Source organism: Melanotaenia boesemani, chromosome 9 (genome assembly GCF_017639745.1).
Source record: "Melanotaenia boesemani isolate fMelBoe1 chromosome 9, fMelBoe1.pri, whole genome shotgun sequence".
Lineage (NCBI taxonomy): Eukaryota > Metazoa > Chordata > Actinopteri > Atheriniformes > Melanotaeniidae > Melanotaenia > Melanotaenia boesemani.
This window is the reverse complement of record NC_055690.1, coordinates 32297778-32322064: the sequence shown is the minus strand read 5'-3', so window position 1 is coordinate 32322064 and position 24287 is coordinate 32297778. Positions and strand designations below refer to the sequence as shown.

Here is a 24287-nt window from a genome sequence, read left to right as displayed (position 1 = left end):
CCCATGCAAATTTAGAGCAGCAACATTAAATCATCAGAAAACTTAGGAACTACTTTCAGACACACATTAAATTGGATTTTGTTTATTTTTCTTAACACAGAAGTATGTTGTGTTAGATATAATTGGCTGTGTTGAACAGATGCACTCCAGTAGTGTCTGATCTCCACTGTAAAGCTGTGGATCTCCTTCCTGGTGATCATCAGTATGTTGGTGACCTGTCTGACTGATTCACTTTGATGTTCGGTGGTTCCATTCTTCATTCATTTAAAATGATGGATATGCTTCTGTTTAACTACACAGAACAGATGGAATCTTTCATTCCCATTAGTTCCTGTAAACTCTGCTTTTGGGTATTTGCTTGTTGCTTAATTCTTTTAATATGTAAATTTAAGTATATTTCAATTACAAAGTAAATATCTGCATAGTTTTTGTTGTTGTTGTTGTTTTAAGCAGCAAAAATAACAGAAAAGGTATTTCAAATGAACTACATCAACAATTTTAAAGGCCAAAAACGAGTATATATATATATATATATATATATATATATATATATATATATATATATATGGAAGAGTAAGACTTTAGCACAATAATTACGAAAAATGTTGATGCATTAAAAAAATGAAGGCTTTATTTTGCATTTGTGTTTGAAAGAGATACACGTCAGAGCTCGGCTAAATTTAATTAAACTGCTTTGGTGCTATATTTAGTGAGTTTTCAGACCCATCTAGTGACTTTATTTCAAAGAAGCGCCTAGCGACAAATCTAGAGACTTTTCCTGGTGTTATTAGAGACTCTTGAAAACTGACGTGAAAGCAGTTTTACTTCTTCTCAATGAGCAGCACTTCCCACTCTCCAGCACTCTCCCCTCACCCGTCCGTTAGCGCTAGATAGATAGATAGATAGATAGATAGATAGATAGATAGACAGACAGACAGACAGACAGATAGATAGATAGATAGATAGATAGATAGATAGAGAGATATATATAGAGAGAGAGATACAGAAAAGAGAGATAGAAGCTCAGTTGGCAGGGCATCCGTCTCTATTAGTGTCATCCGTTTGGTTAACTTTGTTATTTTTTAGGAACCCCTGATGACTGTCAGCTTAGTTTACCTGTAAAAGCTGTATGAAATTCTCTGTTGTGTTTCTGTACAGGTGTAGCAGCTGGTTGTCTGGTGTTTGGTTGGATTGAAGGTCGTTGTTTCTGTCAGTTGTATCTTTGTCTTGTCTTCCTTTTTTCTACTTTCTCTTTTACTTTTGTTCACTATTCTCCTTTTTTTTTTCTTTCTCCTCCAATCAGGTCCAGCAAGATTACAGAAATTCCATGATTCAAAATAAATAAAGATTAAAAAAAAAAAAAATCTGATTATCAAGAGGAGCCTTATACCCATAAAGCTCACTTTGGCAAAGCAAATTTGGCACAACACAGCAGCCAGACCATCATTCTGCTGCCACCATGCTGGACAGGACAAGTAAAAATAAAATGATAAAAGGAATCTACAGCAGGAACTGATCCTGGAACATCTTACATAGTTCAGTGCAGTATTTTATACTAAACAATGAGCAGTATTTGTATCAAACTCTGTGTGTTCAAGCTGTAGGCTGAAGGAGGAAGTTGACGTGACAACAGGATGGAAAATGCGTCCCCACCGCGGTGGGAATGTTGCAGCGTCTGAGTCTCTGGTGTACAAAATATGTTTGACAAGTCGGTGTCAGGGTTAAAGTCAATGGCCTTCTAATTCATTTAATTCAGGAAGTGGATTTTCTCAAAATCCGAGCAACATTATGACAAACTTACTGAAATTCAGCAGATGTTGCTGAAGATTAAAATACTGAAAGTATCACAGACAATAATGTTGGGAAGTTCAGGTCATGATAAGGAGAGCATGGGTGGGCCCATATGAACGGGAAGTGCGAGGGTCCACGATGACCTCAGCTGACCTCAGCTGTCCTCTTGTCTATTTGGCTGCAGCTCAACTTCTTGTTATTGTTTGTCATAGAGTTGGACAGATTTTTCCTTTTTGTGTGTTTGTTTGTTTTGTAGGTACAGTAAAAGAAAAAACTTTGCTATAATCTTTTAAAGTGGTCTTGATCAATAGTTCTCCAGGATTTCTGAAGGTCTTTCAAAGCTTTTTTTTTTTTTTTTGGACATGTTCTGCTTTTTCAATTGATAACCTGACCATTTTCAAAGAATCTCTTTATCTTTGTTAAGCCCATAACAATAATCTGTGAATCAGCCATGAAGGCTCCTAACCCAAGAGATGATCCAGTGTAGATAGATGAGAGAAAAGTTAGCCTTCAGGAATCTTTGGGAAAGTTATTGCCCGAACCCTGTCACAAAAATGCAGCTGCTTCTATTAAAAATATCAACAATAACACAGTTGAACTCATAAAGTAATATTTTTGTATCGATAAGGTGACTCCCAAACAGATATTAGCTGAAAACATGGCTTATCTCAGCGTGGTGAGACATTTGAGTAAACTGGACAAGTGGAGGACAAAAGAAGACGTCTCTATCAAACTACAGCACATGAACAGGATATGAAAGTGATGTCCTTCACTTGATCCATGTCGGCCGAATCCTCATCAGAAATGGTCTCCATGGAATGATGGCTGTCAAGAAGCCGTTCTTAAGTAAGGGAAACAGGGCGAAAAGGAAACAGGTCTGATAGAGGGATGAATCCTCCCCAGAACCAGGACCTCAATAGGTCTGATGAAGGGATGGATCCTCCCCAGAACCAGGACCTCAATAGGTCTGATGAAGGGATGGATCCTCCCCAGAACCAGGACCTCAACAGGTCTGATAGAAGGTTGGATCCTCCCAAAAACCAGGACCTCAACAGGTCTGATGGAGGGATGGATCCTCCCCAGAACCAGGACCTCAACAGTTCTGATGAAGGGATGGATCCTCCCCAGAACCAGGACCTCAACAGGTCTGATGAAGGGATGGATCCTCCCCAGAACCAGGACCTCAACAGGTCTGATAGAAGGTTGGATCCTCCCAAAAACCAGGACCTCAACAGGTCTGATGAAGGGATGGATCCTCCCCAGAACCAGGACCTCAATAGGTCTGATGGAAGGTTGGATCCTCCCCAGAACCAGGACCTCAATAGGTCTGATGGAAGGTTGGATCCTCCCCAAAACCAGAACCTCAACAGGTCTGATGGAGGGATGGATCCTCCCCAGAACCAGGACCTCAACAGTTCTGATGAAGGGATGGATCCTCCCCAGAACCAGGACCTCAACAGGTCTGATGGAGGGATGGATCCTCTCTATAACTTACTGAAGCAGTGTGGGATATATGACTTGTACATCAGATGAAACATAATGTGGCTCCTCCAGCTCTGAGAAAATTTGTCCAGCCCTGTTCTGAATTAAAGAGCAGGACTACAAGGTCTGTTGTAAGGGGCGACTGTAGTGTGCCTAATCACTATGCTGCATTTAGCTAAATCTGATGGAAAGCATCTTCTCACTCAATGTGATTCATGTGATTTGGCACATAGTCCCTGTAGGAATAAAACTCACACTATCTAACTAATCTGGACAGAGAACAGAACAAAAGGCAGAAGCATCCAAGAATAGCTTTGGAAAGTCTTTCAGGAAACCTGGAGAGCTATTCCTGAAGACTACTTAAAAGAAATGATAGAGAGCTTGTCTAACAGGGTTTAGACTGTGTTGAGGAATAAAGCTGCTCAGACCAAATATTCACTTTCAAGCTTCTTACCTTAAATACTGTATTGCAATTAATGTTTAACATGTTTCAATAACTCATTGCACCGATGTTTCAGTTTCATAGCATACATAAGGAAATAAGGGGTGTCTTAGCACCTATGCACTTATAATATGACAGAGTCTAAGAATCATTTGGATACCAGTGTTACAAATCCTTTCCTCCTCTACCCGAGCTGGCCATTATGACAGGATTAGTAATAGGACAACAGATGTTGAGACATTCCTTTGAACTCCCCTGTGACCTCAGTGTCTACAGTACTATTATACACTACTAAACATCTAAACAGTCCTCACAGGCAGGAAACTGACTAGTCCTGCTCCTACAGCTGAAGGTTACTGGGAGGTGTACGCTTCTGAAAAATGATCAAGTTGTATAGTGACGTGGAGGTGACTGAGGTGTGTTGATAGTGTGTTATCACATTCCTGCTTCCACTGTTTACTGTCAACAGGGATGTTTGGCTAACAAACACAGTATTATGATTAAATACTTAATATTTTCGGGGTTTGGGCAAGGAAGGCATACACAGAGCAACAGAGGGGCCCTTTCAATCCTATAAATAGAACATTGTCTGATGACATTACTTAAACAAAGACACTGAGTTTAAAATTGTTAGAAGATACGGTTTAATACCATCTACAATAAATAACAGTATTGTATATATTTTAGAATTAATTTTAAGATTTTACTATTTGTGTTTCGTTAAATGGACCAGCACCAACACATATCAGACCTGTTATAACATTACACTTCATCAAGATCAGCCCCTTTTAAATCCAGACTTAAAACCAGATCAAACTGACCCCCACTTTGGAAACTTGTATTTTACACCTCAAAACACATTTTGCATCCTTGTCTTTTAGCACAGCACAAGAAGTGTGTTATTTCTGTTTGTCTTCTAATGTATTTTAGCCATTGGACTTCTTTTAGTGTTATTGGGTATCTCTAAGTGTGTATGATGTTGTACAAGGGACCAGAAACCCCTTCATGTAAGAGTGACATTTAAAATACACACATTTGAATATAAACAGAAACCAGTGACAGAGCTTTCTGGATTTGGGTGAAAGCCAACTTATTTAATTATACATAAAACAATGGTGAGTTCTAAATGGACACTTCAAAATAAATCTATACAATGAGTTAAAAAGTTTGACGGCCTGTTGTATTCATGTAAACAGTATCTCCGTAATCAATAGTTGGTAATATTAATTGTGAGAATAACCTTTTTTGAACTTGGAAAGAGAAGCAATCAAGGGCACGGTACATTTAGCCCAAGCAGGCCTGGCTTTTCTTAACTATACTGTCTTTATGAGGCTTCAATGAAAGCTCTGGGTCTAACCAAACACCAAGATAATGAAACAAATCAACCCTCTCATGACATGCGGCATCAAGCGTTTTAATAGTTAACAGTGGGATGAGTAGTTGACTGTGGCATGTACCAAACACATACTATAGAACTTTTTTGTTGTTGTTTAGTAAGAGTTTATTATTATAAAACTGTATGTAATCAATTAAAATCGGATAGCAAAGAACTTTGTATTGCACTAGGATCAGCATTAAAGCTGTAGATTACAGTATCATCAGCAAACAGATGGACAGAAGAATCTTTGCAGATCTGGGGAAGATCATTAATAAATATGGAAAAAAGAAGTGGACCTAACGTTGATCCTTGTGGGACACCATATTCAATATTTGAGTGGCTAGGCTCAAAACACTGGATAACAACATGCTGATGTCTATTATGAAGTTATGCATTAAACCACAGAAGAGCATTATGACTTTGACCAATAGAGAAGAGTCTATCAAGGAGAAAGTGATCAAAAGTTCTTGAGAGGTCTATAAAAATTCCTATCCATTAAATAAATTTCAAATTATTATATCTTTTTGTTTCTTTCAGACATAGTTTAAGGCTATTACATATTACGTGAGAGGTGAGAATTTTTCCTTGTTCTTGGGGCCACGAGAACAAAATGATGTAATTTTGTTCTCACAGATGTGGTTGGGGACATATTGCAGCTTGTTCTCAAAACATCAGCCAAGCAGAACTTTCTTCTCGTGGGGCTCCGAGAAGTATTGTGTGATTGGCCGGACATTTGAGGTGGGCGTGGCTAACACAGAAAAGAAGTTGTCACTTCCGCATTTCCACTAATGCGAGGCTGAATGGATAGTTTTAACAGCTGATCGAGGTGGACACCGCCTCGTGCACAACTCCGCCCTGCACAGGATGAGGTTTCTTGTTAAATATTAAATTACCCTGTCAGCTGTTAATTGCACATAAAAACACATGTTACTAGTATTTAACAAGCTCTATTCTTTTAAGTCTTTTTACTTTTTAGTATATTTTGTTTCTCAAAATTCGTTTGGAGTGCAGAATTTCTGGCTTTGTATGGAATTTCTTTGTGTCTCCTTTTGTACAACAATTATGTTCTATACATATGTACAGCACATTGATAACCATATGTTTTTATAATGGGCTGAATAGATGAAGTGGATTTGATTGCTTAGTCTTTATAACAACACTACATAACTTTTCAACCTCAAAAGTCTGTGCTTCCGACCCGTTTTGATGGTACACTGACTGTACATTTCTGGAGCTATCAGTGCCCTGCAGTGTCTCAATGCTGGGAAACCTTACTTTACATTTTACTTACCTTAGTTACATCTTTTCTAGCTTGGCACGTCATGTGACAGTTTGCTTTACAGCACTACGTCACACAACATTAGTACACTGGTCATTTTGAACGTGCACCATGACTGATTGATCAATGAAACTCAAAAGGACATTATCAGAGGAAGAGAGGAAAAGAGAGAGAGGAAGTGGTAGAGCAAGCAATAAGACAAGAGTCAATGTCAGACTGACTTTTACTGACTGAAGAGAGCTCGGAGAAGTGACAGAATGAAGATGGGTGCTAAATTAGCTGTCATTAGGGGGTACCTCACTGAGAAAATCTGCCAAACTAATTTTTTGTTTTTTTAATCGCCACATCCCTCTTTCTCTATAGCCCCTTTCACACATGCATTGCTTTCCATTTAAATGATAGTGACTAAATGTGTTGGTGTCATGTGTAAATAAACACTGTTTTCTGTACCTTACTGGGACAGGAATCCCACTGGAATAGCTTTGTTTCCTGGTGACATCTGAACTCTGTTCGCTAATTGTACTGTTTAACTGTCTTGAAGACATTAAAGGCTGGTTAGCCAGCAATTCCTTTCAACTAGATGAAAAAAAAAACTAAAATGATCTTATTAGATCCATCCAACTCACTTTAAATTCTCAATGAGCAAATTTGTCTTATGTGCATGATACAGTAAAAAAGAAAATAATAAAAAAAATAAAAAAAATCTTGGTCTTTGCTCGAACTCTTCTCTGAATTTGAAATAATTTAAAGTAGTGATTTGAGGGTCAGTTTTTATCATCTTAGATATATAGCCAAACAGAACATTTTTATCTCAAAAGGTCTTATGGACATGATTTTACATCTTATCAGTTGGTCTCCTGCAACTCTGTATGTGAGGCTGACTCAGTCCAACCTTTCAGACTGCAGCCGATAGATTTATAACAGGCACAACGAAAATATATCACATTACTCTATTCTGCTTGAGCTGATTACCAGTGAAATACAAGACCATCCATCCATCCATCCATCCATCCCTTGTCATACCTCCTTATCACTACAATGTTCGCACTAAGGAAAAGAAGCTAAGACAAGAATCAATGTTATGTTTGTTTTTGTTTGTTTTTTTAATAAAGAGTTAGAATGAGAAAGCTAGTCTAATCTTGAATCAGTATTTGGATAACAACTACTTATTTTTGTCATTACATACCCAAACCAAGTGGCAAAGATGGCTCAGACAGATGTGTTTCCACAACTTTTTAAAAACATTAATTATTTTCACTCAGAAAATTGCTCTACCAAACAGTGGAGCAGGTTACTAATCCAGGGTGGCAGGAGGCCCGAGGCAATCCCAGCAGCAGGCAAGGTAATCAGACGATACAAGACCAAGTTTAAGATTTTATTGTTTGAACTCAAAGCCTTTAATTGTTTTGCTGTTATATTTCTATGATTTTTTTTTTGTACCTTTAAGGAAATCAACTTAACTTCTACCAAACAGCTGAGGCTTTTCAAAGCTAATAACAGCAATGTTGTTATTGTAGTCCAATAAAATGCAATGATTTACAACAGGACTGGGTAATACAGTAAAAAATATTATATCATTCCAGTATTATTTTCTAAGCTTACAAACAACTTTAATTCTACCTTCAACTGGTACAAGTTGTGTTTATTTTACTTTAATGTCAAAAGCTCCGCTCTGACATCTGGTCTTCTAATGTATAAAGTAAAATCTTTCTCATATGTCCGAGTTTTTTGGCCTCCATATAATTTCTCATTTGTATTTTGTTCCTTTTACTTATTATACAGGTATAACTGGCTACTGCCTATTATACAGGTTAAACTGTGATACATAAGGGGTTTATATATGGACAAAGACTTCCTTAGCCAGAAGTGTGAGTGAGAGTCTTTCTGCTTGTGTGCAGAGCTGCCTTCACCTAATCTCCTCTGGCAGTGGATCAAACCACCAGCACAGAGCAGGTTGATCGTGTCCTTCACTCACTCACAAACACACACACACACACACACACACACACACACACACACACACACACACACACACACACACACACACACACAAAGATTTTTAATTCCTAATAAACCTCTTGGGCCTTTCCAGCTGTGAAGTCTGACTTCCAACCTTAAGTTACAAGCAGCCTTTCTCTGCAAAACTGTACTTTCACTACTAATAACTTTTACAATGTCCTAGTGGAATACAAACATAAATAAACTCTTTATAACACCCCCAAAAAACTCACTGAGGCCAAAGAAAATGGATGAAGGCCAGAAAAAGAAAGAGGACAAGAGAACCCACCTGGTATAACCTGAGATGGACAACGCATGACATATCAAACTGTGTTTGCACGTCTTTCATAATAACAGAAGCAGTGTGTGAAAGAAAAGAAGTCAACCCTTACTACTTCCATAGGAGGAGGGTATGCAACACTTGCTAATCAAATGTGCTTGATTAATGAATGAATGAATTAATTAATTGATTGATATCAGCAGTTCTGAGCACCTCTATAAGAGCAGAGATCTGGTTTTCATGTGCTGGCCATGCAATGCTAAAAAAAACAGCATAACAACCAATAGCTACATGCAAGATTATAAAGGTGTCTGTAAGCATGTTAAATGTTAAATCTAATGAAAGTTAACCAACTGAGGCAGAACATGGCAACACGGCTTAGGTTTAGAAAAAAAGATTTAAAAATCTAAATAACCACAAGACTTCTGAAAGAAAGTCATCCAGGCAAACCAGATCAAAGCAGAGATGTTTGGTCCAAATGCACAGCAGCACATCTGGAGAAAGTCAAACAAAGCATATCAGCGCAAACACAGCATACCAACTTTCAAGCATGGTGATGGAGGGATGATGATCGGAGCTGTGCAGAAAGCAGTGCTGCAAACCTCGATGAGCTGAAGCAACGACGTGCAACTTTCATTATTACTTCAGGTCATTACTAACGGTGCTTCTACAAGCTGCTCGGACATTTCATGATGCATGCATTTAGTTTTCACAAGCTGCTTCTGTGATCAGGACAATCATGTCATCAATAAAGTTGTTGGAGTAGCCTCTTAAATCATCTATGTCAATGCTTTCATTACAAAACTGTACCTTTAAATAAGGAGTTAGATTAATTTTATTAAATAAGACAACACTGTAAATTTTCAGACTGAATTGAGTTGCTTATATAAGACACTTATATTCTGAGGATTTTCATTTCTAATGAACCCTGCAGGCAGGAGCTAAACCTCAAAGCAGCACACAGGCCACTGGTGTAAGGATAGATACTGCAGATCTGTTTAAACTGACTGGAGCATGAAGAGAACCAGTGCTGCAGGGATCCGTCAGGAGCCTCTGTGACAACTGTAAGGATGCTGCACATTTTAAATCCTGAGGTGTAAAGACATCCACTGGTAGGAGGCAGCAGCTGGAAGCTTAACTATACACATTATATTTTCAAAATGTTAGATATTAAAGCTTACCGGCCTGTTTCCACAGTCATAATTCTGCTTTGAATATGTCAAATGAAATCTTAAAGAGACCCACTCCTGTTTTTGGCGTCTCCACTCAACTTCTTTGTTGACACTGATGCATCACCATACCTTCATGCAAACTGGACGCACTAGAAAACTCTTTCTCATCTTTAGCACACTGAAACAGACATAATGGAACATATGTCCACTGTCTCTCTGTCCATCTGAGATGAGATTGATATGCACGGGGTTGATAAATGACTTTGTCTTTGCTTTAGGTTTGATTTCTGCATGCAGGTGTAGACTGTATTGAGTGAAAATGGGCATGACTGTTCCTCGTGCCTGTCCTTGCTTTTTCCTGATCTGAGATTACCACAAATCCCTGAATCTTGTCCCAATATTCTGCCCTACAGATGTTTAAAAAACCAACAATTGATCTTGCATTAAAATTTTTTTCAAGAGTAACAACTGATGGATAAATCTATACCAAAGTTTTGCACAAAATGGTAAGCAATGAGCCACGTCGCTGGTAGAGGCTCCTTTTATACCCAATTATGACACCCTTACTAGCCATTATTTAATTTGCTTTTGCTTGTATGTTCTCTACACGCTTCTCCCCCAACTTTTCTGTCACTGCCACTAACAAAACTATAACAGAAAAGGAATCCCAGACAAACACATCACGTCCAGCACTGCGAACACCTGCATGCAAACTCAGGGTGATGGTTTTCTGTAAATGTTAGAACAAACCACATTTTTTGGGTTTTATGTAGACAAAGACACAAGATATGCTTGATACATGCTGAGAGAAAACAAAAGAACAAAAACAAAACAACAAACGGTGTCATTCTGGGTCAGTCAAAATTCCCTGAGCCCGACAAAATCTGACAAGCCTGGTTTGATTTGATCATGAATTAATTTAGTTTAGGTAGTTTAATGAGAAGACAAAGCCAGATGTGTGACGGCAGACTGGCTTTGGTTTTCTTTCCGGGCACCCTTTGATTTATCCGAAGAGGAAGAAAAGTGAGGACAGATATAATTCCAGCTCTTTGAGACACATAGATCCAGACAACTTCACACTTTCTAACTCGTTCTCGTTCGTCTTAGTAAAAATAGAAAATGAACAAACAAATACATTTTTTTCTTAAATCTTTTGTTCTTCCATTTTTATTTATTTTTAGGTGCTTCATGTCAGAGTTTTTACTTTTTTTTTTTCTTTTTGTTCTTGACTTTATTCTTTCCTTCCCCCATCATTTTATCTTATCTTGTATAAAACCATCTCTACAACTGCATTTATGAACGTTCATCATTACCGCAAATACTGTTTAATATTTATTGCTGACAAAAAAAATGCTTCAGCCAAACTGTGCCAATCAAGAGAACCGGAGCTGTTTACAACCAGTCAGAAATAAGCAATACCTGAACCCTGGAGGTGTCACATTTTTTTTTTTTTTCTTCTTTCTTCTTCTTCTTCTTCTTCTTCTTTTTTAAAGTAAATAATTTTCCACAATCTGCTCGTAGAATTTAAGTGTCATGGAATAACATACGATGTCCCAAACTCAGTTTCCCCTCCTGATGAGATGAAGGAGCAGTAGTCATCCACATGGCTACTGATCACCCTGCTTGGTTTATAATAGCACTTTTATTTGATTTCTAAAAGAAAATAAACATCCTACATATGTAAAATGAAGGGCAGAGCCAGGGGAAGGGTTGGGATTGGGTTTAAATGTTCAGATAGACCAGAAGAGGCCAAAAGTGTTAGAAGGCCTCCCATAATTTGATCTTAGATGCTGCAACATCGTTGCTCTAAAGAAAAATTCTCACCGTAATGTTTCAGAAGGGTCATTAGAGTAAGTTAATAAATAAAGAAAGAAGGGATATAAATTTTACTTTTTTCTCTTTCAAGTTCAAGATGTAAAGATAAATCTTCAAAGTTTCTTTAAAGGAATTATCAGCATACCCGAAGGAAACATTACACTCCTCATACGTGTCAGAGAAAGAATGAACTTTGAATAAAAGGTTAAAAACAAAAAGCTTCTTAGGTCTCGGCAGCATCGCGAGTCAGCTGAGATGCTGAAGGCCTCAGTTCATCCTCAGCTCGGCTAATAAAAAAGCCTTTTGGCCAATTTCAAGAAAAAAAACAAACTGTGCAAAAACAAAGAAGAAATGAATTTCACACAGATGTCAGCATGATGGAGGTGTGTGTGTGTGTGTGTGTGTGTGTGTGTGTGTGTGTGTGTGTGTGTGTGTGTGTGTGTGTGTGTGTGTGTGTGTGTGTGTTCTGCAACAGACCTGTTGTCTCTCAGGTTTTTAAAATAAATGTTTCCACAACAAAGATTTTTTTTCACTTTTTAGAAGGTCACAATTGAAACTAAAGCCGTCATGTTAGTGTGTTTGTGTCCACCCTCCCAGTTCCACACCAGTTTACGACTCCATCGGTCACTGGAGCTGTTTCCTTTATACTGTTTTGGTAACAGACGCCTCTTCCTGGACTTCTTACCAGGAAGTGACGTCCGGCTCAGGATGTCTTCCTGCTGCTTTGGAAGCAGCTGCTTTGTGGATGTTTAGTTGCCACATCTGACCGCATCGATCACGGACCGTGACGTCACAGAGACGATTTTTGCTCCCACCACTGGGCTGTTTTTCAGTAGCCTGATCGTTGTCAGTCAGACGCTACGCTCCTGTCTGGTTTTATGACCACAGTGGGTCACCATGGCTCTGCTCACATGCTGAAGTGTCTTTGGACAAGAATATGAGAACTGTGCAGACCATTAACTTTCAGTTTTCAGTTCAGTGAACACAGTCTGCCAACCCTGCTGATTATTAGACACTTTTGCATTTGCTTAAATTTTACTTTTTGAAATCTAAACCAAGAAATAATTTGCAAAAAAGAAAATGAACAGTACTTTGCCATAATTTCATAAATTTGATTATATATCAGGCTTTTCTCTCTTCTCTGACAGTCTGAGGCAACAAAATCCAGTATATTCGAAGGCAAGGAACTGAGTGTGTGTGTGTGTGTGTGTGTGTGTTGAGGGGTGTATTAATTGCTGACAGTTTGGTGGGGTTTGTTATCGCCACAGGAAGGATCACTTTCACATCAAATAACCAGTCCAACCCCATGCCCACGAACTACAGGTCTAATTTCTTACAAAAAAACAGCAGGAGGAAATAAATACAGGAAATTATTTGGAAAAAGGTTTTGTGGTTATAATGTGAGGTGAGAACAAAGATGTGTTGTTTTTGTCTTTTTGTGCACGTTGCGCATTTAAATACCGCACAAAGAGCATTAAGTTTAGTTTGAGTTTTAACTCACGATGTGAAAAACCATGTCATTTAACCATAAAGATGTAAAAATATTCATGCATAAAATATTCAAAAAGACATTTTTTTGTAAAATTTTCGTTTAATAAAAATCACTAGAAAATAATTTTTAAAGTTGAAAGGTTAATTTTTTATTATTTTATCCCACATGATTAAGTTCTTGTGTGAGTTAAATAATTTAAAGATCTGTTTTTTCTCTTTGTTGCAGATATTCAGAGGCTTTGAGTAAACGGATGGGCTGTCGACTCTGGATCACTGAACCTCTGTAAAGTCATTCCTGTGCTTTGATGCAAGCGTCCCTCGGGGAGATTTATGTGTCATCAGGACCTTGAGATGCAACCACACACGCTCAGTGATGTTCAGCCTCATCCCTCTCTCAGCAGACCTGGCAGACCTCTAATCTCTAAAAGATTGATGAGGTCTTGTTCAAGTGCAGGAGGCCTTGCAAAGCGTCGATAAGGCAGCTTTCATTTCACCACATTTTATCCCTCACTTCTTCCTTTCCTCTCCTCCTTTATTTCATACTGAGAAACACGGGGGCTGGCTTTGAAGCATAAGAGAGGATTATGACATGCCAAGGCCTCTGGGCGAGAAGGACGGTGTTTAAAAAAAGCAGGAGCCATGAAATGCCCCAGAAATACCAGCTCTGTTTTCTTCCATCGCTCCTCGTTTGACTGCTGTGTGGAAGCTGAGCAGGACGCTGGAGTCGGCATGTTACTGTCAAACTGCTGGAGCTGGAATGTAGTGAAACTACAGAGAGGTGAAGCCCAAAGCTGAGAGGAGCTGAACTCATTACACAAACCTGCACACACACGCTCAAAAAAACACTCAGAGTCTCACACAGGACAATGTGCAACATCTCCTTCTGTGATGTGGACAGTAAGGTGGACCAGTTCTTCCAGCCCACGCTCTACATCATAGTCATCGTCCTGGGGCTGCCCACTAACTGCATGGCCCTGTGGGCTGCTTACATGCAGGTGAGATGAACACACTCTATTTTTTCCACTACTGACCAGTTGTAGGATCAGAACCAGCACAGTGGGAACTTACAGCAGCATTTATTTGGCCTTTTTTTTTTTTTTTTTTTTAACAAGAAATCTATTTGGAAAAGGAAATTTTAAAACTATTTCAAGCACTGCTGTTAAGTTTTCATTCTTAGATTATATTATATATTAAATATATTGTAAAAATACACACACACTGTATAGAAGATATACATTTTCAAGTCCCTATTAAATGTTTATGTTTATGCAAATAAACTGTTCATCCACATCTTACATCTTAACACCTCATCAGGTCCAACAAAGAATGACAAATAGTTTTTGAGATGTCATCTTTTCTTAGTTATTCATGTTGTACTAATTTTGCATCCATCAAATTCTTTTTCAAAGTATTAACCCTTTACACGCCAGAGTTCTTCAAAGAAAATATTACATTTTTATATCAACAATTCAAAAAGCTGTAGCGTGGTAGTGGTTAGAGATAAAAGCATACAGTACAAGAAAAAGAAATTAAATACAAACCTGGGTTTAGTGAATTTAAATCACTCATCTCTTTGGTATATTAAACGAGAATGGGCAAATAACTACGAAACTTCATTAACAGTGAAAAAGTGTTTGTGTGCTTTCTAAGTCATCTCTTTCTGGAGATATGACCTGTTTCATTAGGTTAGGTTGCTTGGTGCTTATATGATATGGGTTAAGCTGGTTTGTAATGGTTGTTGGAGGAACTGTAGCTAATTTGTTCATATTCTTTGTCTAAAAATAATGCAGGACCGGTCGTTATTTGTCATAAATATATCAAGAACGTTTGCTCACATCAGAAATTAATTAAGAAGCACAATTTGTCTTATTTTCTTTCTTTTTTTTTTTCTTTTTCTTTACCTTGTCCTGTCCATCTTCATAACACTAGAATGATGGTCTGGTTTCTGTGCTGAACAAAAGAGGAGCTTCATGAATATAAGGCCCCTCTTGATAATTTAAGCCTTATTCTTTATTTTTCAATTTGTCTGTTGCTGATTATACACATTTGTGCTGGACCTGACAAGAGGGCACTATGTAGACGCAGCAGTGGCCCCAGGATAGAGCCTTGGGGAACTCCACAGGTTATTGTAGTTCACTCAGATTCATAGTTACCTATAAACACAAAGTACTCCCTGTCTTTTAAATGGGACTCACACCAGTCAATTGTTATGTGTTATGTTATGGTCGACTGTGTCAAATGAAGCACTGAGATCCAGAGGGTAAAAACATAAACCTGCTTTAAACCTGTATGGGGTGTGTTAAGCCAATTCTAAGCCACAAAATGAAAAAAGAAAATGTCCATTTTAACAACAGCATAGGTGCTTTTTATAACAATGTAGTCGTAAATGTTGTTAACAGCTTAAACAAAAAATATTATAGGTCGCCCTGCCTCTTTATAATACCATGCATAGTGCCTTATGTCTGCAATCAGAGGAGTCGCCCCCTGCTGGTCATTAAGCAGCATGCACGTTTATGGTAGTTTCACGTGGACTAATCATCTTAAATGTGGGGATATGTTCATATTTTTATTTATCATAAGGAAACTAACCATTCTTTTGAATTGGTTTGTGTGGAACACAGTCATGAAAAGCTAAATTTACTTTAGATAAACACACACATGAATGATGCTTGTGAGTTATATTATATTTCATAGTTATATCTCAAACACAGCTGCTAGATACAATCAACAGAGCCCTTGGGATATTTTCCCATACAGTATCAAACATGTCCACAATTTCATTTCCCACAGACGGTCAGTTTGCTTTGGCAGCAGCAGGGAAGGATTGTTATTGACTTTTCATTCAAGAAAGTTCACAGACTCATATTTTTTAAGAATAAACTTCATTAAAATGTTCAGGTTGACGTTAATGTTTTTCTTCAATCTCAGCATCAGGGCCAAACTGCAACCTTCAATGCCATAAATACAACACAAGTTTTGTTTGTGTTGTGTAATACTGGCTTAGTGCTCGGTAACATTGAGAGCATTTCTGAAACTTCTTTATTAGAAAACTGCAAATGATTGCCAAACCTGAACATAACATTTCTATCAACAGCTTTGTGGGAAGCACTGATGTGTCTTATCAGCTGAATTTCAAAATATGACGTGCTTTTTTCCTCACTTGTCTCCTCCCTCAATTTTCTTATCCTTTTGCTCTCCTTCAGGTACGTCAACGCAATGAGCTCGGCATCTATCTGATCAACCTGTCAGTGGCTGACCTCCTCTACATCACCACTCTTCCTCTGTGGATCGACTACTTTCTGCAGCACGATGACTGGATTCACGGCCAGGAGAGCTGCAAATTGTTTGGCTTCATTTTCTACACTAACATCTACGTCAGCATTGCCTTCTTATGCTGTATATCACTGGATAGGTACCTGGCTGTGGCATACCCCCTGCGCTTTGCTAAGGTCCGACGAATCAAAACAGGTACATCTTGTGTTGTCAAAATAAATTGATGTAACTGAGTAACAACTAAGTCTAGAAGCAGAATCTTAATTGAATGATTCAGGAAAAATAACCAATAATACTACAATAATCTACAACCCCAGGACAAAATATGGAATCACCACTCTCAGAGGATTTCCATTTAGTTTTTTCATTCAAGTATATTTGGATCAGGTAGAAAAAAGGGAATCACTCAATCACGAGGAAACATGGCCCCAACAAGAGTGATGTCATTCTTTCCAGAAGGTTATTCATCTCAGATTGTAGCAAGATTATGGTGGTTTTTGCCTGTCAGCTGGATCTAAAAGATGGAGACAGTACAAACAAAATGGGAAACTTGTAAAAGGAAGACATACAGGTATACCAAGGACAATGTCAACGTGTCAGAAAAGAAAATTAATAATGGTAAATACTGCAGTTTTTTCAAGTCCTCCTTTTCACTCAAAGCACTTTTCACTACAGGCCATACTCACCAATTTACACAAACACTATTATAAAGTTTAACAAGCTACACAATATTTTTATCTCTATCACACAAGCAGATAAATGCATCTGAAGCAACATGGGCTTTGGTGTCTTGCCCAAGAACACTGGGACATGTGGACAAAGGAAGATGGAGAACAACCTGCAAACTTTCCACAACAACTGCTCTTCCTCCCATGAGCTAGAACAATAAAATATATAAAATCCGCAAAAGAAAAATCAAAAACTCCCAGGCAAAAACAGGAATTAGTGTAACAAACTGACAGAAACCATCTAGAAAAGCTAAACATAAACCATCAGTAAGACCAACACATAAGAAAACAAGGTTTCTCTGGACTGAAGGGAAGCTGTCAGGATGACCTGCATCGAACGATGGAGACAATGCTGGAACTTTCTTAGGTGAAAGTCCAATGAAACAATTAAAGATGGCTTCCAGAAGAAAACAAGCACCTAGCAGTTATTGGTAACACTGATGTCAGGTAAAGGACCTGGGAGGACGGTTGTCACTCCCTCTGTGATTAAATGCACACTGGACAAGTTTCTTTCTGTCAAGGAGGTTACTCTACAGTCAAGTCTAGAAGGGGACGTACATCTTTACATCTTTCTGAAGCTCACCAGAAGTTTCAGATTGTGATGAGATATGATCATTCCCATGTAACATAGATTAAGATTAAATACTTAAACAATGAAGCCTGCTAAAAAAAAATAATTTCCCTACATTTCAATAACAAGTAGTACAATTAGTTCTTAAACTCGAAAAGCAAAAGGAAACCTTTCATGTTATTTAGACTTTATTTTAGTTTTTCATGTGGTGAATAAATGCTTAATTTGATTATTCAATGATACTGAATCCGTAGTTATGGCTGTGCTGTATTACCCCAGTGTTTTAATGTTCCTCTCTGCAGCTGTCCTGGTCAGTGCCATGGTCTGGATCATTGAGATCGTTGCCAACTCTGCTCCACTCTTCCATGATGAGCTCTTCCAGGATCGGTTCAACCACACTTTCTGCTTTGAGAAGTATCCCATGCAGGACTGGGTAGCAGGGATGAACCTCTACAGGACGTTTCTTGGGTTCCTTGCTCCATGGACAGCCATGCTGGTCGCCTACAGAGGGATCCTCGCAGCAGTTCGATGCAACGTCTCAACGGAGCGTCAAGAAAAAGCCAAAATTCAGCGCTTGGCTTTGAGTTTAATTCTCATTGTCTTGCTCTGCTTTGGACCATACCACATCCTCCTCCTGGTGCGGAGTGTTATGTTTCTAAGGAAACCATGTGACTGCAGCTCAGAGGAGACCTTATTTGCTGCGTACCATGTGTCATTGGCACTGACCAGCCTGAACTGTGTAGCGGACCCCATTTTGTACTGTTTTGTCAATGAGGGTGCCAGACACGATGTCGGCCGAGCTCTCTCAGCCTTAATGTCTGCAGCCTGCCACAGACGTTCCTCCTCCTCACCGTCCCATGCTGACATACTCAACGCAGGGTCAGTAACCGTGGAGACACCACTGTCGGCTAAGAAACAGCCTTGTGTGTTTGCTGACGGCAAGACTAGCAGCTACAAGACTGAACTGGTGGCTCTAAGGGAGGAGTGTCTACAGATGACCATCCTCAGTGTTAAGAAATGAATTCTGTCCAAAGGTTCAGTCAGGAACATGAAGCTCTTCCCACGTCTGATTTTTTCTTGAAAAACAAACTGAAATCAGACGTAATCCTTGCTTCCACTAGATGGTAAAATGAGATTAATGTGAACTAATCATACAGTCTGTAACCAAAGTAACAGACCTATATGTGGTTGAAATGCACAACAGAAAACTGCCATGTTAGATCTGTACCACAAGTAAGGCTAAGTCAAGTAAGGTTTGGATGGACGGTTTGGGCAGCTCATGTTAGGTATGGGGATTTTCCTTTAAAAACCAAACTAACCTTGAGTTTATACTTATTACAAAGTCATTTAATTTGTGGGGCTCCTGGATTCCTATTGCTAGTTGGCATTTTTGCCTCACACTGCAGACATGGTTCAGCTTTTGGTACTTCAACATGTCGTTCAGGTGATGTCATTAATCCCAGAGTGATGAGGCAGATAAATATTTTGGTTTTTAGATTTAGAGATATTCTTAAGAGCTTGAATCGAAGGCATCTGGACTTCTTTTTGTCTCTTGACAGCGTTTCTCCTCTCACCCAGAAAACTTTTTCAGTTCTAAACTGATGAGAAGTTCCAGGCTCATAAGCTGTATTTTGGCCATTTGTATTTGGGGGCTGTTGAAGTCACATATGTGCTGTTGACTCACCCAACCCTGTTTATCTCGAGGATCATTGCCTTACCTACCTGACAAACACGTGATGTGTTTTGGTCACATGACTCTAGGTGTGACTGGTTTTAAAACTGCCTGGTTAGGAGAGTTAAATTGCATTGTAGGGGTTGGAAAGATTAAACCTGAGGTCATTTCCTTTGTTAAATGCTAGTTTTGCTTGGTTAATTTCTTTCACTGCTCTCTCAGACCATCTGTCTTCTCTGCCCAAAGTGTGCACATTACTGTCCTCACAGGAGTATCCCTTATCCTTCAGATGCAGGTAGACTGCTGAATGTTGACCTGAAGAGCTGTGCTTCGGTTTTGTGCCAGATGCTTGTGAAGTGCTAGTTTGGTTTCTCTCACGCAGAGGTCTGTGCTCTCCTCGCTGCACTGAAGTGCATATACAACTCTGCTCATCTTGAGTTTGAATGTTTCTCTAATTCAGTATTCTGTATGTTATTGTGCTGTGAATGTCTTTAAACTTCTGTAACCTTTGGGTTTTGTGCATCTTCATTAAAAAGTCTCGACTCCACACTGAGTTTCCACCTCTCCATTGCGCCTCTCATTTGGCCAAGCTGTTTGTTAATGGAGATATTTTAGCTGTTTGGCAAGCTGTCCTTATCCTGGACGGACATTGTTTTGGCCATAGTTTAATGTATGAAGTCCCAAATGGAGGCTGATGAAACTGTTTCTGCTAGCATGGCCTCATTGGCACCACTTGCATCTTCCATCTCCTTCCTTTTGCTTCTAAGGGCCTTTCCAATTTTTCTTCCTCTGGTGTTATTATTAGTTTGAAAAGTAACTTAGAGATAAAATGGGGGTTTAAAAAGGGTTCAGGTAGAAGTCCAATCTTCACACAGCCGTCTGAATCTTGACCTGAAGAACTCCTTCTGTGTTGCGCCATATGCTTGTGAAGTTGTTGTTCGGTTTCCCTTAAGTTGAGGTCTGTCCACTCCTCAAATCTGAATGGCCAACTACAGTTTATAAGCCTGGAACCTTCTGAAGAAGCATTTTAGATGACAGGAGAAACTCTCTCAAGAGACAAAAATAAATCCAGTCACCTTTGATTAAAGCTCTTATGATTACCATGACCTGGATGACTGAGAATCTATGCCAACAGGTGTAGAGGTGCCATCATGATGTGAAACTTGGACCTACTGGTGACACCAAATGAAAAGTTAGGAGATAATCTCGAGCGTTTGATGCCAATCCATACAGCGTGGACCAAAATGTTGGATCAGCTGCCTGACACTGGTGTGACTGGTGAGGATCTTATCAGGACACCTGATAAACTTTTTGATGCCTACAAGACACTTTTGAATATTTAAGAGAAATTATTTAAACACACCATCGTCTGCATGACTCGTTGTTATTGGACTGAGAAGAGACTTCTGTGCTGCATGGACAGAAGGATTGCTGTTCTAAAACTTTCTTTACATAGTTGGAAATGTCTTCTTTTTATTCTTTTTTTTTTTTTGCTATATCAGTTTTTCAGAGGAAATAAGAAGCCTTATGAAGCACCTCAACTTCTAAACTATGAAAGCAGGGTGGCTTAGAAAAGAAGTGTCTTAATTTTTATTGTGAGCCATGTGTTTTGTTTTTTTTTTAACCACAAAAAACAATTGAATCTTTTCAGAGATCTTAGAAAAAAATAAGTTTTTACAGCTCATTTTTAATTTTGACTTGTATTAAATTCTATAATCATGTTGTAAAGCTGAATATCAGTGTCATACAGTGAAACAAGTCATCATACGTGTTCAGAATGTAAACAAATGCATGCCCTCATAATCACTGTAATATGTCAGCATGTTGAACATTAACACAGCAGCAAAAGGATCTGTTGTATAAACAGTTGGTGGCATCTTTATATGAAGTCACACTCTTTCCATATGTGTTCAAACCAAAGCTTCTTTTCTCAGTGTCGATGCAGCCTGCCTGGTCATGCATGCAAGGGACTGCATGCACATCCATCCCATGCAGCTGGATTTTTCTCCTCTGAACAGCTTAAACAGCCTTTCACAGAAAAAGTAATCAAACTACTTCATGTTGATCTGTTTCCTCTGAGACAGAAGCTGTTAAAGAGCTCCAGCTTATATTGAGTTTGGCCTGAGATGTTGGTGTTTTCAATGCAACATTCAGTATGGTTCAGCCCATAATTAATAATTCTGACAGCCTTAACTGACATTATGTTGCTGCTGCAGACAAAAATACAATTAACCTTGAAATGTTTACATCATTGTAGCCAAAAGCCATTTTGTAAGTTATCATTTTCATTTATTATTTTTTAACTTCACAACAGAATCCTTTAGATCTGACATTTGATGTTCGTAACTGTCCGGATTTGATGAAGTGACACAGCTAACTGCTCAAAATGAGTCATAGTAAAGCATGTTACCTGCTAAATGCATGACGAGGAAGAAATTGCTGGTTGGAAACATAAAAATATCCCAAGAGGTCAGTAGGTCAAATAATTATTTTAAATTTTTAGTTCAAATCAGCAAAACAACATTGAATGTTTTCATTGAGTTTATAATGATCTCAGATTAAGCTATTTAAAATGTCTCAAAAGCATTTTTTATTACATTTTTTTTCAGTGATTTAGTCTTTATAATTAAAGTTTAATTCACCAACAGAAAAATAGCTGTTAAACTTTGACATCTAGTCATGGCAAGAGAAGAAGAAAGCAAAATACACCCTCTTTCAACAGCAAGGTTTTATGTAACGGGGCATAAAATAAAAAGAAAACTAATAAAAATAAAAGCAGCACATGACACATTAGACTGTGTTGCCATATATTTAAGAAAATAACTTTTCCAAAATGCAGAATTGGTGTGTAAAAACTGTGTCCTCCCCATGATTCAGTAGCTTGTATAACTTAAGCTTAGCAATAAGCTGAAGTAATGATTTTCTGTGTGACGTTATCAGTCCTTCACATGGTTGTGGAGGAAGTTTGGTCCACTCTTCTTTCCAACGTTCTGCACAGCTCTCTGAACGTCCCACCACAGCATCTCAGGCAGGTTGAGGTCTGGACTTTGGATCATGTCAACACCTTGACTCTTTTCTTTTTCAGCAATTCTGTTGCAGATCTGCTGCTGCGTTTGGGATCATTGTCCTGCTGATGAAACAGTTTCAGCCAAACTTTTGCTGTCAGACAGATGGACATTTGACTCTAAAACACTTTGGTATCCAGAGGAATTCATGATCCACTCAGTGACTGCAAGGTGTCCAGGTCCTGTGGTTGCAGAACAAGCCCAGATCATCAGCCCTCCACCACCGTGCTTGGCAGTTGGTATGGGGTGTTTGCACTGATATGCTCTGTTTGACTTTCTCCAAATGTGCTGTTGTGTATTTGGACCAAACATCTCTGCTTTGGTCTGGTCTGTCTAAGGGACATTGTTCCAGAAGTCGTGTAGTTTGGTCAGATGCAGCTTTGTGAAACAGAAGAAGCTTCCTCTGGCAAACCCTTCCAAACAAGCCATACTTGTTCAGTCTTTCTCTTCATCGCACTGTCATTACCTTTAACCTTTAATATGCTAACTGAGACCCAGTTACAGTTCACTTTGGGCTGAACTTGCTGGGACGTCCACTTCTGGGATAACTGGCAGCTGTCTTGACTCCAGATTGTTTGGAAATTACCTCATAACCCTTCCTGGATCGATAATAGGTGCTTCTATAAGATAATTACTGACGTCTTTCTTCCTTGGCCTTGTGTTAACACTCAGCTGGATGATTTAAAGCAGCAAACTGAAAAACTATTCTACTTTTATAGAGGTGCTCACACTGATGGTGATCAATCAATCAGGTACATTGATTATCAGCACCTAGCAGCTACTGACCCTGTTCATACTGAGAAAGCAGTAGGGATGGACTTCGTTTTTCACATGTACTTCAGTATTTTGGTTTAGTTTTTGTAAAATCAGTAATGACATATTCACCTAATTGTAAAACCAGATCATATTTTATGAAGACCTGATGCGTAAAACATTTGCATGACGTATATCGAGCTCCTTCCTGGTGTCATGAAAACTAAGAGTTGATGAAACCTGTTGGAAAAGTTCATGTACTGCACAAATTTCTTACTACTTGACATTTCTCTGACATGAATGATCTTCCTTTTGTTTGTTGGAAGTTTGTCTAAACAAAAATTACTCAACATCTTGTTTTTTAACACTCATAATAGCCTGTCAGCACAGATAGATTTTTTAATACATACATATATATATATATATATACACACACACACACACACACACATTTAATTTCTTTGCTCTTTTGTGCTGTCACATGTTTTTGGACTGTTGCATTCATGTTTATGACATTTCATAGATGCATCTGTTTACATTATACAAAGCCCTCCTGTATGCTAGCAAAATATAGCCATCATATAACAAATTTCCTTGTATGCTGTTATGGCTCATAAAACCTGTCCAGTGATTTTGCAAACAGAGCCCCACCTGCTCACTGTTTTGGAAATGATCCCATCAGCAGTGATTTTCTTTTTTTTTTCCATCTTCTCTTGGCACAGACATGTAGCTAAATTCTGTGCAAGTATGAAAAGTCAGGTTTCTGCATACCCGTGGCTTGTTGGTGTTGCTGTAAGTTCTGCTGTACATGCCAGTGAGAGGAGGTGCCATGCTTTATATTGTGCATTTGTTCATCAACAGTCATTGTAAGAAATAAATGGTGAAACCTTGCATGTTTGCATTCGTCAATGAATTTGACTGTAGGTTCCTCATCATTCAGTTTCTGTATTTTTATCTTTTGGAACTGCATCTGATGGGCAGGCCAGCTGAAAAACAGTTTAAATGATGTGCAGAGGTTGTAGTGCTCTAACCTGGTGCTGACACAAAAACTCTCTCTTTCAGTTTACGTGGGATCTGCAGCAAAAACCTAACATTTT

The 24287-nt window shown here is 38.6% G+C and overlaps 1 protein-coding gene across 1 annotated transcript in view; it reads left to right on the top strand.

Moving 5' to 3' along the window:
* gpr4 (G protein-coupled receptor 4) overlaps positions 1–24081 on the top strand; it is a 65600-nt gene extending 41519 nt beyond the window's left edge. Inside the window, exons 2-4 of the mRNA XM_041995615.1 lie at positions 13355–14123; positions 16332–16596; positions 18003–24081. Of these exons, the coding sequence (XP_041851549.1) occupies positions 13995–14123; positions 16332–16596; positions 18003–18721 (1113 nt within the window). The 5' untranslated portion in view covers positions 13355–13994 and the 3' untranslated portion in view covers positions 18722–24081. The remainder of the gene's footprint in view (positions 1–13354; positions 14124–16331; positions 16597–18002) is intronic.
* The last annotated feature ends 206 nt before the right edge of the window (positions 24082–24287 follow it).